Source organism: Cervus canadensis, chromosome 8 (assembly GCF_019320065.1).
Source record: "Cervus canadensis isolate Bull #8, Minnesota chromosome 8, ASM1932006v1, whole genome shotgun sequence".
NCBI classification, from domain to species: domain Eukaryota; kingdom Metazoa; phylum Chordata; class Mammalia; order Artiodactyla; family Cervidae; genus Cervus; species Cervus canadensis.
In genome coordinates this window covers 44354821-44374009 of record NC_057393.1, presented here as the reverse complement: position 1 = coordinate 44374009, position 19189 = coordinate 44354821, and the positions used below count along the sequence as shown (strand labels likewise).

At 35.2% G+C, this 19189-nt stretch overlaps 1 protein-coding gene across 1 annotated transcript in view; it reads left to right on the top strand.

Moving 5' to 3' along the window:
• The window catches only part of PCDH15 (protocadherin related 15), a 1286954-nt gene that overhangs the window by 1082584 nt on the left and 185181 nt on the right, over positions 1 to 19189 (top strand). The window contains exon 23 of the mRNA XM_043476181.1: positions 3812 to 3928. Within this exon, the coding sequence (XP_043332116.1) occupies positions 3812 to 3928 (117 nt within the window). The remainder of the gene's footprint in view (positions 1 to 3811; positions 3929 to 19189) is intronic.

Genomic DNA, 19189 nt, shown 5'->3' with positions numbered 1-19189 from the left:
TCAGAGGCAAGGTAGCCGATGGTTCTAGAGCTAATGCTAGACCGTTAATGGAGGACTAACAGAAGCCATTCCACCCGCTGGCACACACCACCTCACCAGCTGATCTCATTACAGAGTGTGCATAAGAGTTTGAGATGAGGGCTGGCATTCTCTATATTATCATCATTTAACAAAGATGATGGAAGTATCACTTGTTAGTACTCTTCTATCAAGCCCAAGCCTCTCATCTAGAAGAATTTTTAACCCATGATTCCAGACATCAAAAACTGTATCATCTCTCTTGTTTTTAAAAAGAGAACCTGCCATTAATTTGTAAGCTCACCAGCAATTTCTTATGCTCCTGTTATACTCATTAGAAAAGGTTGCTTAAAATCTACTCTGTGGTCTGCCAAAGCAGAAATGGCTTCTGTGATTATTTTAACTTGAATTTAGAAAATAAATAAACGTATTTTCTTCCTCTTAGATAGCTGTACATTCAGGTGCAGTTTCAGTTGCTTGATATGTGGGAGCTAATTATGCTAACTCATACAACTATTTTTTTTCTAAGATGATCAAGGCTCCGTTCCAGTTGAGAACCATGGTAACATTCAGAATACTCTTTAAAAACATGAAAAGAAATTTTTTGTTCAGAACAACAAAAATTATAATCACAGAAAGCAAACTGTTATAGGTCTTGATAAATTGCTAACGAGGACAGAAAAGGAAATTTTCTTTTTGCCAATCATGCCCTCTAGTGGAATGATTGACAACAGAAAAGAGCTTGCTTTTGGAGAGTGGAGCTTATCCTTAATTTTCTGCATAGTAGAGCATTTGTACAGAGGCAGATTTATATACATTTTTCTTCAAACATCCCTAGAGCATAAATATAATGAACTATTGATTATGCTACTTGGCATTGTGCATTTCAATAAATTCTCTCATCTGAAATAATGCATTGTGCAAGAACTGTGTGCACTGGCTACACAGTTTAGCCATGGTGAAGGATTGTAACCTCAAAACATGTACAGCGTGCCAGAAAAAAGATATACAGCTACAGTGACAGCATTGATTTATTCTCCATCCTGTCAATGGCAGGCAGATAAAGGAGGGATACCAATTTACAAACTTAGGTTTCTGTATAATCAATTTATGAAGTCAGATTATAAAAATGTCCACTGTGTGTTCAGTTAGGAGGTGGGGGACCTGGTGACTGTTTTCCAAGACAACAAAAAAGAAAAAGATGTTACTGTACTCAGCACTGTTAGCAGCTGTATTGACATAATTGAGAAAAAACATATTTTTTTCTCCCTGTAACAGTCAAATTAATCCAAAACATACCTGTAACATTAAGATTTTTCATATCCCCTTGGAGAATAAAGAAGAAGAAAATTCATAGGAACGTACTGAGTTTATGTGATTTAGGAAACTCACGTACAGAAAAATCACAAAGTTGGATTCCTTTTCTAACCTTCAGAAACTATGATTTAGGGGGCACAAGAGGAGTTCCACCCCTTTGGTTATAAGATTCACTCATTAAAATAGTTAGCACTCTTGAAAATAGCAGGAGGAAATGTGCATGCACAAGTTTTATATATTTACCCCATGCCTGGAACCTGAAGATCAATACCTTCCACTGTCCTCATTATAGAGAAAAAGCTTCCTAGGTTTATTTACTTGTTCAGATTCTAAAGCTCATCATATATAAAGGGAGTCTTCTTCATTGTAGAGGTTGTGAATACTGCATGTCAAAACGGGTAAATGATGTACTTTTTTAAAATTTTTATTTTGCTTATAGTTCAACATCTCCAACTTTTATGAGAGTCTGCAGGGTTTTTCAGATATACAACTCAGATGTTAGCTCTACTGTGAAAAGCAAGCTCAATTTGATTGCAGTTGTTTATTATCCAATTATCCTGGCCTCTTTGCAAAAAAGGGTGTTTATAATCAGCTAATTTGTATATTTCCAGTTTACATTGTGCAAAAAAAATTTGTGTCAGAACAAATGCCAAAGACTGCATAGAAAAATCAAGTGACAAAAGGATGACCTGGGGAATAAAAAACCTAACAAATTTAGTTTTGAGCTCAAACATGCTTGAGTCAGAGTATCCAGAACAATGCAGGGTATAATAATAATTTTTTTAAAGTAAATTTGAGAAAGATAAATCCTCCAGGTTAATAAGCATTATTTTTAAGAAAAAAGGATTTGCAATTCTCCATAAAACCTTAAATTTTTGAGAAAAAAATGACCTGGCTCTCAAGAGACCAAATTAATTTGTGGCTTTGCCAAACCAGTAGATTAGTTTGGCAGATGTCACTATGCTATCTTCAGAATCAGTAATTTTACCTGCCAAATGGTAGTTAAGTGACAAATTCAAGAACATCTTTTTTTTTTTTTTTTTGAGTCACCTCAGTATCCCCAGTGCCTAGCATTGGGTCATAAAAATGGGAGGAACATCATAAATGTCATTTAATGAATAAACATGAATAACTCATATCACTGAATTGTGAAAATTTAAAAGATACATATAAATCACTTTGAAAAAATCCTTAAATAAATTAACATGATTTCTGACTAAGAACATCTAATCCTATGTGTCATTGTAGTGTGCTATAGGGAAAACATCTTTTAATCATTTTATGTTTGTAACAATGTAAAATGGCATCAAAGGATATCTCACAATTTGCATTTGAAATGCTCTAATCATCCTATTATGCTAAATACATAAAGAATTTGCAATTGCAATGGAAACATCAAAGAGCCTTTTTTTTTTTTTTTTTAATTTTTTTATTAGTTGGAGGCTAATTACTTCACAACATTTCAGTGGGTTTTGTCATACATTGATATGAATCAGCCATAGATTTACACTTATTCCCCATCCCGATCCCCCCTCCCACCTCCCTCTCCACCCGATTCCTCTGGGTCTTCCCAGTGTACCAGGCCAGAGCACTTGTCTCATGCATCCCACCTGGGCTGGTGATCTGTTTCACCATAGATAGTATACATGCTGTTCTTTTGAAACATCCCACCCTCACCTTCTCCCACAGAGTTCAAAAGTCTGTTCTGTATTTCTGTGTCTCTTTTTCTGTTTTGCATATAGGGTTATCGTTACCATCTTTCTAAATTCCATATATATGTGTTAGTATGCTGTAATGTTCTTTATCTTTCTGGCTTACTTCACTCTGTATAAGGGGCTCCAGTTTCATCCATCTCATTAGGACTGGTTCAAATGAATTCTTTTTAACGGCTGAGTAATATTCCATGGTGTGTATGTACCACAGCTTCCTTATCCATTCATCTGCTGATGGGCATCTAGGTTGCTTCCATGTCCTGGCTATTATAAACAGTGCTGCGATGAACATTGGGGTGCACGTGTCCAAAGAGCCTTTTTTAAAAGCAACAACAAAACAATATATATACATATATACATGTATATATATGTATATATATGCCATCTTCTACACCTCTCTCACAGAAGGGTATTTTTTATGAAATGTGTTCCTACTTTTCAAAGTTCAAAACTACATCATACCATTAGAAGCATCTTTAGAGAAAATTTCAAGTGTCATTACAATATCTGAAAGCTTTTTCTGGAGGCACATGGATTGTAAGACAGGCTGTTTACTTGAGTGGGATGGGCTTTGATAGAATGGGGTAGGCATCATACTCCTCAATATTGTATAGGGACTCTAGGAGTTTCCCCTGGTGTGCCGTTCTGAAGTGAGGGTAATGGAATTGAGAGGATGGAAGTCTGACAGTGGCAAATGGGTTGTGTGATATGAAGAGGTAACCTGGTTTCAACAGAAGCACTAAACTCTTCATTTTATCCTACAGGATATGAATGATTACCCTCCAGTGTTTAGTAAACGAATCTACAAAGGAATGGTTGCTCCTGATGCTGTCAAGGGTACACCGATAACAACTGTTTATGCTGAAGATGCAGACCCTCCTGTAAGTTGAAGACACTGATTAATACTCTGAACTAAAGGGAGACAATTTTAAAACTTATAAATGACCCAGTTCCCAAGATAGCACAATGAATCTGGGTGTTCCACTCTATCCACTCTTTCACATTTGATGCACTCTTGCCTGTTGCACACATAGGTACAGACCATATTTCAAGTGATTATTATCAAACTTAGATAGTCACTGTAATTCAATATTTAGTATTTGTCAGTTTATCTAATACTAATGATAAATATGTAATATAGAAAGAATTATCTACATTTGCAATAAGTATAATTCAGTTTCTTTATTTGGAACATCATAAGTTTAGTTTAGCCTAGATAAGTTTTATCCTTAAGTGTTTTCCATCTTATTTACATTTCATTAGCAAACACTAAATCAACATATAACAATATTACATTGAATGTGTTAATTTTGGTAAGCTAAAATTGTCTTGCTTTTAGAACATATTTCATAGATTCTCTTAGATGTCCTAAATTGCCTTTCAAGATAGAGGGTTTCTAATTAAATTATAGCAGAAGTGAGGTAAATTTTCCTTAATATCATCTCTTAATGTATTGAAGATAGCATATAAAACTAATAGTACTTGTATAAAAATGCTTTCTAGAAATAACTTAGTATTTTACATATTAATTATTTATTCTCATAATAGTTGGATGATGAAGATTTGAATTTTTTATCTTGGGTGAACTTGTAGTATAAGTCAGTAGCTGATAAATTCTAGAAAAATGTTAAAGGTATTAAATAAAACCATTTTAGAAAAGTAAGAAAATAGAAAAAGACCTCAATTTTATAAGTGACTTAAAATTTCTGTTTTGTGTTGCTAATATAAGCAGTATTTATGTAATGCTATTTATTTAATAACATATGAATGGCAGTCATAACATTTTTCAGCTTCAGTTATGACAAGCCATATCATCTTTTGTGACTGTGAGGTCTTAAGAAATAATAATGTTAACATGAAAGCAATGACCTTTCACTCAGAAGTTCCTTTTCTCAAATGTATTAAAATGTCCTTGAAATTGATTTATTGAATCTTGGGAAATATGATAGGCAAAACTTCAGAGCCTTGAACACACCAATAGAGATGGTGAATGTGAAATTGTGGTTTGTCTGTTTAAGTAAACTGTCAGAGGTACAAAATATTTTAAAATTAGGAATACAGTTCAATTCTATTCAAGATATGTGTTTTGAGCACCAGCTCCATAGTGATCACTGTGCTAACCAGGTTTTGCTGTCCAGAAACTGACAGTCTCGTAGGGAAAACAGAACTGCACATAGAAACTATAAAGCACTATGTAAATGTAGGGGAGGAAGAATTTTCCTTTCTTCCCCTCTAAGTTTTCTGGCTGATCTAATAATTAAATTGGCATAAGACAGATTAGCAAGAGGAAAACAAATTTAAATTTGTACATACAGGAGCTCATAAAAATAAAATGCTTGAAGACGTGACTAGAGCAGACAGCTTTTATCTTTTAGACCAAGTACTAATACATCTGTGAAGAACTGACAAGATGATGGGTTTGGGCTTGGTGTAGTCATTTAGTAAAGAAGTAATGAGATTTGCTTACATAGCCTTGTCGTCCTTGAATTCTCTGTCTCTGGCAGTAAGGATTTCTCATTCTCTTGGTGTAGAGAGGATACCTTTCACGTGGGAGATTTATATCCTGCTTTCAGGGAGACAAAAGAGTAGAAGTGTCCTCCTTATACTGACTGTCTCTTAAGTAACTTTAATTCAAAATAATCAACATGCCCAAGTGACATATTTTGGGCAAAGTGCCCTGAACCCTCTCCTAAGCAAATACAGCATCTTAAAATACTTATATTTCTAAGAAATTTTCATTAGCACAGAATTCAAGATAGTGTTAATTTTCCTGACATTAATGATGAGATTCTAAAAGTAGGCCTGCTACTCACCTATGTGGGACAGACCTCAAAGTCTTAGTGCGGGTGGCAAAATCCCTACTTCACTTTTGTCACTTGTGACTTTGCAATGACTTTCAGTCACTGTGCTGATGTGAAAGAAGCTGTCTTGTTCTGTTGTCTATTTTCTAAATAAGTCATATTACTTATATAAAGTATTTACATAGAAAGAAGTTCTCCTTTTCACTTCCTAAAACCTGTTTATGGAAATTTACCAGACTCAACTGCCATAGTAAAGAAGCTCTTAGGCTTGTATTCCCAATAGTATTTTTTTAACTTTTAATATCTAATGCTGTCTTTTCAGTAGATGAAAGATGGATGCCAGTTGTCCAACTGGAATACTGAGCATGTATCTTTCAGTTAGCAAATATATTATTTTATGAGACTTGGTTTTGATCCTGGAAACAGTTTCAGCTATTGGCATAACTAGTATTCAGCATTGAATTTTCCATCATTGCTACAAATGGTGTCCCTTAAATTAGCCTAGTTACAATTTGGCTGTATCTACAACAATCTGAAATAAAAGATAATTCCATGGAATTTTTTAGAAAATATCAATAAAAATTATACATCTTTCAAAATGCTATGATTGATTTTCACTTTTATTATTTTATATCAGTGCCATAAATACAGAATAAGTATTTTTTGGATGAACTTGCCAAGTATTTCTATTCTGTTAGTATTATAAATATTTATTCATTAAAAGAAGATAGTTTCAGTTTCATATCTGTCTGGGCTCTTAAGTCAGTTTCACTACTTAGGGCTGTGATTAGCTATAGGTAACACTATGTTTATTTAATGATATCTCTTCCAAACAAGAGGGTAAGGTCCTTGAGGGCAAGAATCAAAACTTAATCCAATTTGTTTTTTCCCACAGTTAACTATGTTTGGTACCTAGTAGAAACATTTGTTGAATAAATAATCAGTTATTTCTATGCTCTTCGGAATTGACAAAATGTGCCAGATCTTCAGAAATTTAGTTATTTGTGAACCTGGACAAATTTCTTCTTGTCTTCAGGCCCAAGTATGGCCATTTGAGGTCTGTGAGAATTAAGTGAAGAAAGGCAAATATAATGCTTGGTGCTGCTTCTGCCCTCTCATATAAGTAGGTATTGTTACAATTCTGCAATGATAATTTGCGTCTCTAGAGGTTGGCAACATGCTTTTCAAGGCATCATGTTTCTTGTGAATGAAATGAGAATCACCCATTTTAAACTAGAAATAGCAACTGTAAAATCTTTTGAAGTATCAGATGGAGAAATGGGTAAGATCTTAAAGCCAGAGAGAGCATTGCTGCTGAATATAAATTAAGAATTATAAAATGCGTGTTGTGCAAGCCTAAAGTGATCTAGAGAGGAAAAAAAAGTCTTCTAGGAATTTTTTTCCCTTGAATTAAAATTGTTAGGACTTTTATTTTCTGTCTTGCTTTTGTGACAGCATTGACATCATGTAGTTCACCAGAGACGTGTATGGTGAATGACTGATCATTTTGGATATTAAAAATTGCTAACCTTTTCTTTCTGCTCGCCAGAGATTTCTCATTCCAAACTGTCACACGACAATACTCCAAGTGTAGTGTTCATTTGCATATCTTTATTCTTTCCGAAGCTGTGGGCCAAACCACATGATACAAGAGTCTCTTTCTGGACAGGGTACATGTCTCACAGTATAGTGTCCTTCATTAGCAAGTGGACACAGAAAAATATGAATGCATACATTTTGTTCATTTCCAAGAAGTTATGAGGAACCCGCTGAGGAGCATCTTCTCATTGTTGTGTCAATTCTTTCCTTTTAATACATCTGAGGAATTTATAACATTCTTGTTTAAAGTAAATCAGTATTTGGATCATGTTTAATAGTAGCAATTTTGACAAACTTTCTTATTTGCATATAGTCATGTGAGAAATATTTATGTATTGAAGACTTCTTTTTTAGGTTTTGACATCAATATACAAAGTTAATATGCTTCATGAAAAACAATCTTGTAGTTCTCAATAGTAACCAGCTTTAATCAGTGAGTGTTCTCACTACACTTTTATTTTTTCAGAAGGTATTTTTATAAAGAGAAAATAATTGCATCTGTGAGGCAAATTTTTCCCTTCTGCTGAGATTGTGAGAGCTATATTATCCTTTCAGAGTTCAGACAAGCTACCTGAGAAATTATTTTTAAAGTGATTTCACAGGTGGTTTTAATATCCTTTTCAATCATCTGAGGACACTTTTGTTGATCTCTAGAGAGTAAAAAAGATGGTCAGGTCAGTTTTTCTTTTCTATGATGTGTGACTTAGAATGTCATCATGTCACCAAATAATGCCAGGTAATTATGGTGATCTTCTCCAAATGCTTAACCCTCCACATAATCATGCTGTTGCAATCTATTAGCAGAAATCAAACAGTAAAATGAAAACAGCAACTGTCTTTATCCATGATTTGCTGCTTGCTGGCTTTGTGTGCAATAGTTAAAACTATTCAAGGCTAGGAGTGTTATAAGATTGTATTTTTATCACCAGATAATATGGCTATTCTGTATCATTTTCCATTTATATCTCTACAGATCTGTTTGTCATCACTCACCACATACTGGTTGGTGCTGTTTTGCTCTATTGATTTAGGTTATTGCTAGCAATGTAGTGGAAACTCGGGTTTTAAAGATCAGTGCTTGCTAACCACACTTGCTGACCCTGGAGCATGTCAGGGGAATGTACACAGCTCAGTGGGATTTTTTTCCTTCACAGCAAAGCTGTAAGGGAAATAATCAAGAACTGTTTTCACAATGCATGTCAGCTTGTGAAAATTGAGATGAGGTAGCCTAGCTTGAGTCCCTTTGGTCTCACATACTTAATTAGAAAAAAAACCTCATACAATGAAACAGTTGGGACTTGATCTTTAGAATGACAATGGGTTATAATTAGATTTTAAGCGGTAAATGAATACAAAGGCAAAGGTTTATGAGACAGTTTATACATGATTAAAGTCTTGCTGTTGTTCTTCAGTCACTGTTTTGTCTGACACTTTGTGACCCCATAGACTGCAGCATGCAAGGCTTCCCTGTCCTTCACTATCTCCTGGAGCTTACTCAAATTCATATCCATTGAGTCAATGATTTCATCCAACTATCTCGTCCTCTGTTGCCCCCTTGTCATCCTGCCCTCAATATTTTCCAGCATCAGAGTCTTTTTCAATGAGTTGGCTCTTTGCATCAGGTGACCAAAATATTGGAGCTTCAGCATCAGTCCTTCCAATGCATATTCAGGATTGATTTCCTTTAGGATTGACTGGTTTGATCTCTTTGCAGTCCAAGGGACTCTCAAGAGTCTTCTCCAGCAGCACCACAGTTCAAAATAATCAGTTCTTCAGCACTCAGCCTTCTTTATGGTCCAACTCTCACATCAGTACAATACTACAGGAAAAACCATAGCTTTGACTACATAGACTTAGCAAAATGATGTCTCCATTTTTTTAATACTGTCTAGGTTTAATACTGCCGTAGCTTTTCTTCCAAGGAGCAAGCATCTTTTAATTTTGTGGCTGCATTCACCATCCACAGTGATTTTAGAGCCCAAGAAAATAAAATCTGCCACTGTTTCCATTTTTTTCCCCATCTATTTGTCATGAAGTGATGGGACTGGTTGTCATGATCTTATTTTTTGAATGTTGTGTTTTAATCCAGCATTTTCATTTTCCTCTTTCACCCTCATCAAAAGACTCTTTAGTTCCTCTTTGATTTCTCAATAGAGTGGTATCATCTGCATATCCATTAATGTCTAGAAAAGACTTATCTAAGTGTGTTAAGACTCTGTAATTTTCTTCTGCCTTGTGCATTTTAGTTTCTTTTTAAGAACAATTATATTCTTAACTTTACTTGAGGTCAATATTAGATTTAACTGCTTTGATTGCAAATATTTTTCTTCTAATTAAGAAACTGCCGTGCATACCAGGGCTAACAAGACATTTTTCTTTTGTTATAAGTAGTAATAGCTATAAAATTAAGGGTTTTTTAACCTGTAAAAAAGTGTCATCTGCTTTTGTGTGTGTGTGTCTGTGGGTGTGGGTGTGGGTGTGTGTGGGTGTGTGAGAATAAACCTCAGGGGATTAGGATCCCAATACACTGCAACAAAGGAGGTTCCCAAGGGAATTGACTGAAATATGTCAAGCTCTCATGATCCCCTGGAGTAAGAAATGGCAACCCATTCCAGTATTCTTGCTTGGAAAATTCCATGGACAGAGAAGCCTGGCAGGCTACAGTCTATGGGTTCACAGAGTTGGCAATGACTGGGCAAGTGCACACACACACACACACACACACACACATACACACACACACACACACCAAGTTCTCTGGCTCACATAAGTCTCCCTTATAACTTAAGCAATGTGTTTTACTTTGAAGTACTTGCCAGAGGAAATGGGGAGAGATACTCTGAAAGAGTATCTTAACTTCTTATAATCTGAATTCTTGACTTTAATACCCTCAAAGCCATTCTGCTTTTACTTCCCTTCATTACCTAGTTTACAATTCCTCCACGTCCTTGAATGTGTAAGCAGTAGCCCTGCAGTCAAACATGCACCTGGCACAACATAGACACTTCATAGTACTGTTGAATCATCTGATTAATGAGAAAACATTTATGGTGGACTTAACAAATAAGAATATGACAAGATAGAGCCATTACAGTGTTGCAGGAAGGGGGACCCCTTCCAGGGCCCAAAACTGGGCACTTGTCTAACACTCGGAAATGAATTGTCCGAGGAGACACATGTGCTGACAAAGCAAGAGATTTATTGGAAAAGGCACCCGGGTGGAGAGCAGGGGGGTAAGGGAACCCAGGAGAACCGCTCTGCCACGTGGCTCGCAGCCTCCGGTTTTATGGTGATGGGGTTAGTTTCCAGGTTGTCTTTAACCAATCATCCTGACTCTGAGTCCTTCCCGGTGATTGACACCTTGTTCAGCCTAGATGGATGCCAGTGAGGATTCTGGGAGGTGGTAGGACATGTGGTGTCTCCTTTTGACCTTTCCTGAGCTCTTCCAGTTGGTGGTGGCTTATGAGTTCCATGTTCCTTACCAGGACCACCTGTCATAAAACAGCTCATGCAAATGAGCTGTTACCATGGTGTCTGGCCAGGGTGGGCGGTCTCAGTCAGTGTGCTTCCCCTAACAACAGTATGTAAAATAAATGCCAGAAACAGGAAGGTGGATGTGACCTGGGGTGGTCTGAGCCTGCTCTGAACTGGAACTCAACTTTTTTAAAATGTAGGAGATTCATTTAAGTGACGGTCATAGAAGTTGGCAGAGGAAATGGATCCAAACATTTGAGTTAAAAATATTTTTCATGTGTTCTTGAATTTGTGTAACATGATTTGAACTATGTCTGATTCAATAAATATTAGTTATTTAAAGTAACATGTTAGAATCATCTTAGAGACTCATCTGTAGTTGGGAAATATGACAGATTTGGTTTTACAAAACTCATTTTATTATGTAGAAAATGGAAGCTTACTAAGAAGACTTACAAACAGGGTAATGAGAAAGCAAAGCTACATATTAAAACAATGTATTTCCTGTGTTATGTAGTATTCATTGGATAAGATAATAAATGAAAACCAGAAGATAAATTAGCAACTATTGCTTTCATTTCATTATTAAAAAAACAAGGTGGACAATGGAAATTGAGAAAATAAAAATACTTAAAAGTCATTGAAATGAAAGAATTAATAGTGATTGGGCAGGAAGTTGAAGATCACAGACAGAATAAAAACACAATGAAAAGTGAATCAAGAGTTTTTAGCTGGAGTGATAAAGATATTCGTTATATTAGTCAATATAAATGAGGCAGATAGAAAAGAAAACTATTTAAGATAGAAAATAATGAAATAGAACTAGGACAGATTAAAGTGATTTGAAATAATTTCAAGATATCTAAATGCAGTCATCTACAGATAGAAATTGATTTCCTTCCCTGAGCAAGGAAGCTGAGAGGACTAAGTCAGGACATGGCTAGTGAAGGAGTCCTACTCACCACTAGTGGTGCAGTGGATACTATTACTCGCCCAAGAATCATAGTGCCAGGGCCAGCAGGAGGCTCATCACTTTTCCAGAATTATAGGTTCATTAAGCTAAAGAAAGCACAGCACCTAGTGCTAAGAAGAGGCTGGAGGTAGATGGCAAGATAAGGCCAAGAATTCTTTGCACAGGTAAATAATACCATGAAGAGTCCTGAGGCAGATATGGGTTGCTGCAGCTGCTTTGATCTGATGCCAGAATGGAACAGATAGAAAACAAGCAAGTACAAGCACAGGGGAAAAATTATGGAAGAGGAGACACCTAAATAGAAGCGGAAGCGATGAGAGTAAATAAAATGCTTCAAGAGACAAAGCTTAATCCCATGAAAGAGGAACTTGGAAATAAATCCTCAGATTTTATTCCTACCCTTTTGAGGATGGGCTGGGAGTTTAAGTGTGGAAAGAATCAGAGGGGAAAAAACAAAAACAAAACAAAAAATTAAGAGGGTAAAAGAGAAATCTGCCAGTGATGTGGTGCCAATGAAAAGAAGAAATTTTCAAGGCAGAAAAGGAAATTAAATGGTAAAGAGTTTTGTTTTTGTTTGTTTGTTTTTGTTTTTCAGACAGGGCAAAGAAAATGCAGTCAAGCTAAGTGAAGGACCCTAGTTCTTTTGATTAGAAACTCATGAGTAACCTTCATGGTAAATTGGCCTTTCTCTCCTACAACTTGCTCACATTTTAATTTTCATGTGTCTGAGTTACATTGGAATGTGACATTTATATAGAGATCAATTTTTTCTGTTTGTTTTTGAGACTATCAAAAGTTTATTTTTATAGTTTATTTTTTGATATTTTTACAGTTATATAGTTTTATAGTTTTTATAGTTTATTTTTATATTTTTCTTTGAATTTCTTATGTGCACTCTCCATAGAAATGATCTATGGAATTTATGTTATAGTTCCTGGACATACTTATAAATATTTATACGTATTTATGTATTTAAGCCTATATATGATATATGCCAATTTTTTATACTCTGACTTAACCATTTTTAAGTTCTTCATTTTGTTGCATCTCTTGGTTTACTCATATATGTCTTTAGCTTTTTTAGAAAGATATATGTTATGTGAGGTTTTCTAGGTATAAAAGTATTTTGCTTATACAAAGAACATACAACTTGACAAATTATTAGACTTTTGGGCTCAAAATTAAAAGACATTAGCTCCTTGGAAGAAAAACTATGATAAACCTAGGCAGCATATTAAAAAGCAGAGTCATTACTTTGCCAACAAAGGTCCGTATAGTCAAAGGTATGGTTTTTCCTGTAGTCATGTATGGATGTGAGTGAGGGAGTGAGTGAAAGTCGCTCAGCCATGTCCGACTCTTTGCAACCCCATGGATGTGAGCGTTGGACCATAAAGAAGGCTTTGCACCAAAAAATCGATGCTTTCAAACTGTGGTGTTGGAGAAGACTCTTGAGAGTCCCTTGAACTGCAAGGAGATCAAATCTGTCAATCCTAAAGGAAATCAACCCCGAATAGTCATTGGAAGGACTGATGCTGAAGCTGAAGCTCCAATACTTTGGCCACCTGATATGAAGAACTGACCCATTGGAAAAGACCCTGATGCTGGGAAAGGTTGAAAGCAGGAGGAGAAGGGGACGACAGAGGACAAGATGGTTGGATTGCATCACCAACTCAATGGACATGAGTTTAAGTGAGCTCTGGGAATTGTTGAAGGACAGGGAAGCCTGGCATGCTGCAGTCCATGGGGTCCCAAAGAGTTGGACACAACTGAGTGACTGAGCAGCAACAAAAACCATACATAGTCTTTTCTAATATTTTCTGGCTTCTAACATTTTAGCAGTGTGTGGGTATATTAAAGTTTTAAACATTTTTTAAGGTTTTTTGTTTGTTTCTGTTTATGAGACTCTTGATTCCAGAGCTTAAAATTTTTTCATTAGTATATATTTAGATATTCCTTGCCCTATATTGATTATTTCTGATATATGATAGCTGTTTTCAATCTGAAAACTTATGTACATAGTCCAAGAAAGATTTACATGACTTCAATATTGTGGATTCTGGAGGACGAACCCTCTGGTTGGTTTCAACTTCTGAAGCTACTGACTGTTCTTGTGGTCCTGGACAGTTTGCTTAGTCACTCTGTCCCCTAGTTTTTACATTTATAAAATGAGAAAGAAATAATGTAACTGAGACTTTATACACTTTTAACAGCAACTCTTCACTACTCCCTTCCTCCAAGCAACCATAATTTTGTTCATTGCTTTTTCCAGCTTAACTATTTTGAATATCTCATCTACATGGAATCATGTAGTATTGGTCATTCTGTGACTGGCTTATTTATCTTAGAGGAATATTGTGAGGGTTCATCCATGTTGTCACAAATTGCAGAACTTTATTCTTTTTTAAGGCTGCCTCATGTTCCATTGTATGTGTGTGCCACTTTTTCTTTATCCACTCATCCACTGATGGACAGTTAGGTTATTCCCTTTTCTTGGCTATTGAGAATAGTGCTGCAATGAACATGGTAGTGGAAATATCTTTTCAAGATTCTGACTTCAATTGTTTTTAGATTTGTACATAGAAGTGGGAATTATCCTGTGAACTTCTAGCATGACAGGATTTTATGAACATGTAAAACAATATTGGAATGTAAGAGCCTAATACTCAAAGAAAATAGAAAAAGAAAATTATGCTGATGCTGATACTATTAGTCATGTCCAATTCTTTGCAACCCTATGGACTATAGCCCACCAGGCTCCCCTGTTCATGGGATTTTTGAGGCAAGAATATTGAAGAATACTAGAGTGAGTTGCCCTTCCCTCCTCTAACAGATGGTCTTTACAACCCAGGGATCAAACTTTCATCTCCTGTGTCTCCTGCACTGCAGATGATACAGTTTAAAAAAAAAAAATAGAAGACAAAAATGCATACAATAGCATCAATTAGGTTTTCCTATCAAAATATGCATAGTTAACAATACTAAAATATCACTAGTTCACCATTAAAAATTAGGATTTTATTAATGGGTTTTGATACACTTAGGGATTGGCTGGCTGGCCTTGACTTTGGGCTGATGATTGGGTTGGATTCACGTCAGTTTGACATGACACACCTCCCTCTTCAGGGATCCATGACTAAGTATGTCTGCTCTTCACACAGTGAGGGACAGGACCACAAGAGAATTTACCAAAGCCCCTGGTCACAGGTAAATCTTCCTGTTGTATGTCACAGTAGCTCACATTCCACTGACCAAAGCAAGTCCCATGGCCAAGCCTAAAGTCAATGGAGCAGAAAATAGTGCATATTACTGAGCAATGATACCACAACAGTCTAGTTAAGACACTTACACTGGTTGATTTTGACAGAAAAACGAGGTAGAATCTAAATGTGAATATGAAATGAGATGCAAATATTACCAGAGGATCTATTGATAAAAATGTTTGATAAACTATGCATTATGTTAAACTTAAATCTTTATCCCTGTAGTCCAAACAAAAGAGATATTCTTCAATATGTGTGTGTATCCAGTATTATTTAAAGCTGTCACATTAGGTATTAAGGATTGAAATTGTAATGTTTTCTAGCCTTAGAATTGCAAACTTAAAGAGACAGCAATTAATTGAAAATCAATCAAATATATAGAAATGACAAACTTAGAAAAGTTCTAAGAAATAAATCTTTAGGGTGCTGTAAAACCTAAATCATCAAGGAAAGTTCTGGAAGAAATGGTTCAGACCTGAGGTCTGAAAGATAATGAAGTGTTTCCAGGCAAAGAACCATGGAAGAAAATTTATGCCCCAAAGCAGAAAAACAAAATATAGGTTTCAAAAAACAAAAAAGAGCAATTTTGTCAAGAGGCTGGAGAGGTAAATTTGAGTCAGATCCTATGAAGTCTGAAGGCATGAAAATAGTTCCAAGATTTCTTACATCATGATTAGAAAAGTGAGACGGTTTCAAAATAGAGGAAACAGGATCACAAATTACTAACTCTGACTTGAGTTTACCCCTGTCTTTATGTTTCTTTGGTTTTGTGAGTTGATTTTTATAAGGAAATTTGAATGTGTGCCCACTGTTATCTTTAAAAAAATTATAAAGACTTACCTATATAAAGAAATTTTACAAAGTTTTTTTAAAAAATTATTTGTTATTGATGTATTTAGGGATTTAATCTGTTTACCTTTGAAAAACATGTTTCCTAAAAGAGTTAGTGGTAAATAATCTGGTAGCAAACATTTCTTGGGATCTTTAATGACTCTGTTAAATACCATATCTTCAGGAACTGAATTATGCATAGACATTTACATTAGATCAGTGACATCTGGCATAAGGAATTTGCCTAAAAGATTGTTGACTCACTATGTTGTCAAAACATAGTAATCACTCCAGGTGTTAAAAATCAGGGAAGGGGAGAGGGAAAAAGAAAAGCACATGATCTTTTCAGTGATTACATGGAGAGTTTGACCTGTAGTTTTTGTTAGTCTCTTTTGAAGATACCTTAGCAGGCAGTTAAGATTCACTTAACAACAACAAAAAGCCTAACTTTCTATTGCTGCAAAAACAATATAAACCATTTTACAGTAATCCCTCATGGTAAACCATACTTGGGAGATTTTGTGAATTGCACTCTTACAAAATAAATCAGATTAGTTTCTTTCAAAGACACTGGCAAAAAGAACTTTGGAAATCACATCAGGGAGGAAAATCTTTATGTACTTGAAAACAAATTACTTAATATTTGTGTGTAATGATAATAATAGGTTTAGTATTCCCTGACATAATGTGATTGCTTTTATTATGAGAAAATTATGTGGATCTGAGTAAGTAATTGCTTGATAATTATGTATTTAAGAAAAATGACTAATTCAAGATATCCCCTGATATTGAGGACTTAATTAGTTTGGTCCATTATAGTCTTATTAAAATTCCTTATGTTTGCAAGTTTAGAACATTTTTTGTACAGATCTGCAATTACCTTCTGTAATAATTAATTACCTTCTTATGATCATAAAGTCAAGACATTATGTTTAGCACTTACTGAAAGAATAAAAATAAAAAAATAAAAATGTATTGAGTGATAAAAAGAATTTATATCTCAAGGTTTTATTTTTTACATAAATTTATATTTATTTTATATATTTTGTCAATCTGCATAAATACATTACTTTTTAATTTAAAAATTATAATGTAAGCATGATCACAACAGGATTTTTGTCTGTCATATTCCCATCATCTAGAAAAATTGCCTCATCAGAATGTCACTGTAGCACCATATAACTATGTATGTACTGGATAAAATGACTATTTCAGTAGTGTAGTCCCATATTAATATTTATTGACTTCTACCCATGTCAAATTTGTCAGATAAAATAACATCACAAAGTTCAAATCATACCTTTCACATTTGGAAAGTCATACAATATTTAAATAAGTCACATACTATCTCAAATCATATTTGGAAAGAAGCCTAATACATGAGCAAACAAATAAATTCATTCATTCATTCATTCATAGATGTCATAAATCAAGTCCTTCCTGAGGGCAATTAGGGTTGGCAGACATCCACAGAGTCCCTCAAAGCTATCGAATACTGTCACTAGTGTTGGCATCTGTGTGTAACTAGGAAAAATGACATTATACTGCAGTTTCTTCTTTAACTTATTTTCACATAAGAATAATAAAACCATTTCACTGGATTATTACCAGATTTAATAAAGAATGAAAACACTTAGCCAATGCTAGTCACATAGATGTTAGTTAATGTTTCCTCCTCCTCATCCTTGCTTTCAGGGTGATGCAGATATGCCTAACTTTGTCTCTGGTTTGATACAATGCTTACATACTCATCATGTGTAAACTTTTGGATGTCAGTATCTGGACTCATGAAGTAATTATGGTGTCACTAATGACACTGTAAAATTTTGGAATAACGTTTTCATAAAACACCATGCTAATAGGGTGTTTACAATCCCCACAAAAAAATGTGTACATATTTTAAGTTTCTTACTCCAAATTAGCAAGGTATTTTGCTTAAATAGACATCATTAATTTAGATCACTTCAGAACAATACATGCCTACTTTTATCTTTTGGAGTTTAAGATAAAATGTCCAAGATCTTGACACATAAATTTTAGTTTGTCATTTTAATACTCAAATTACATGACAGATTGGACTCCACATATAACACAATCACTCAGTTCAGTTCAGTTCAGTCGCTCAGTCGTGTCCAACTCTTTGCGACCCCATGAATTGCAGCACGCCAGGCCTCCCTGTCCATCACCAACTCCCAGAGTTTACTCAAACTCATGTCCATCGAGTCGTGATGCCATCCAGCCATCTCATCCTCTGTCATCCCCTTCTCCTCCTGCCCCCAATCCCTCCCAGCATCAGGGTCTTTTCCAACAAGTCATTGCCAGTTTATAAATCAAAATACATTTTAAGGTACATGAGGTACCTACACAGTGAGGTATAAAATCCACATGACTATAAATCTGAAGGTCTGTGCTCCAGTTCTAGAACCTTCATTTGGTAATGCTTATGTTTCTCTTTTGTAGCTCTTATCAGAAACGTTAGTAGATAAATTATATCTATCTACGTACCTTTTGTCTCCCCCATCTGACTGAACATAAGTCCCATGAGTACAAAAGCCTGTCTGTCTCTCTCATTATTGGTCTATGATCATGAGAGATGGATGTGAGTAGTTATGGATATGTATCTATGAACAGATACTGGTGGGTCTTAAACTAAAAACTTGCCAACAATTTAGCCACATGCTGAGGTAAGTAAATTCCTAGAGGTCCTCTAAACCATATAGAAAATTACCCATGTAGCTATGATTCTTGCAATTACCCATAGTATACTCAGAAATATCAATCTTGTTCAACATTAGTTTGAGTGTGTAACTCTGATTTAGCACATTGTTTAGTATAGCTAGTGTAAGAAAATGTCTATAATTCTATTAATATAGATCACAGAAGTATTAATTTATTAGGAAAATCCAGAGGATTGTGTCTTTATTTTAAAGGATTGATGTAACAACAGACTGTATTAGATATAATTAAAGGAAGTAACACAGAATAGGACAGAGGCTGAGAAGTAAGATTGATGTTTTTCTGGAATTTTCTTGCTTTTTCTATGATCCAATGTATGGTGGCAATTTAACCTCTCCTTCCTCTGCCTTTTCTAAATCCAACTTGTATATCTGGAGGTTCTTGGTTTGGTCACTAAGTCATCTCCAACTTTTTGTGACCCCCATGGACTGCAGCACATCAAGCTTCCCTCTCTCCATTACTACCTTG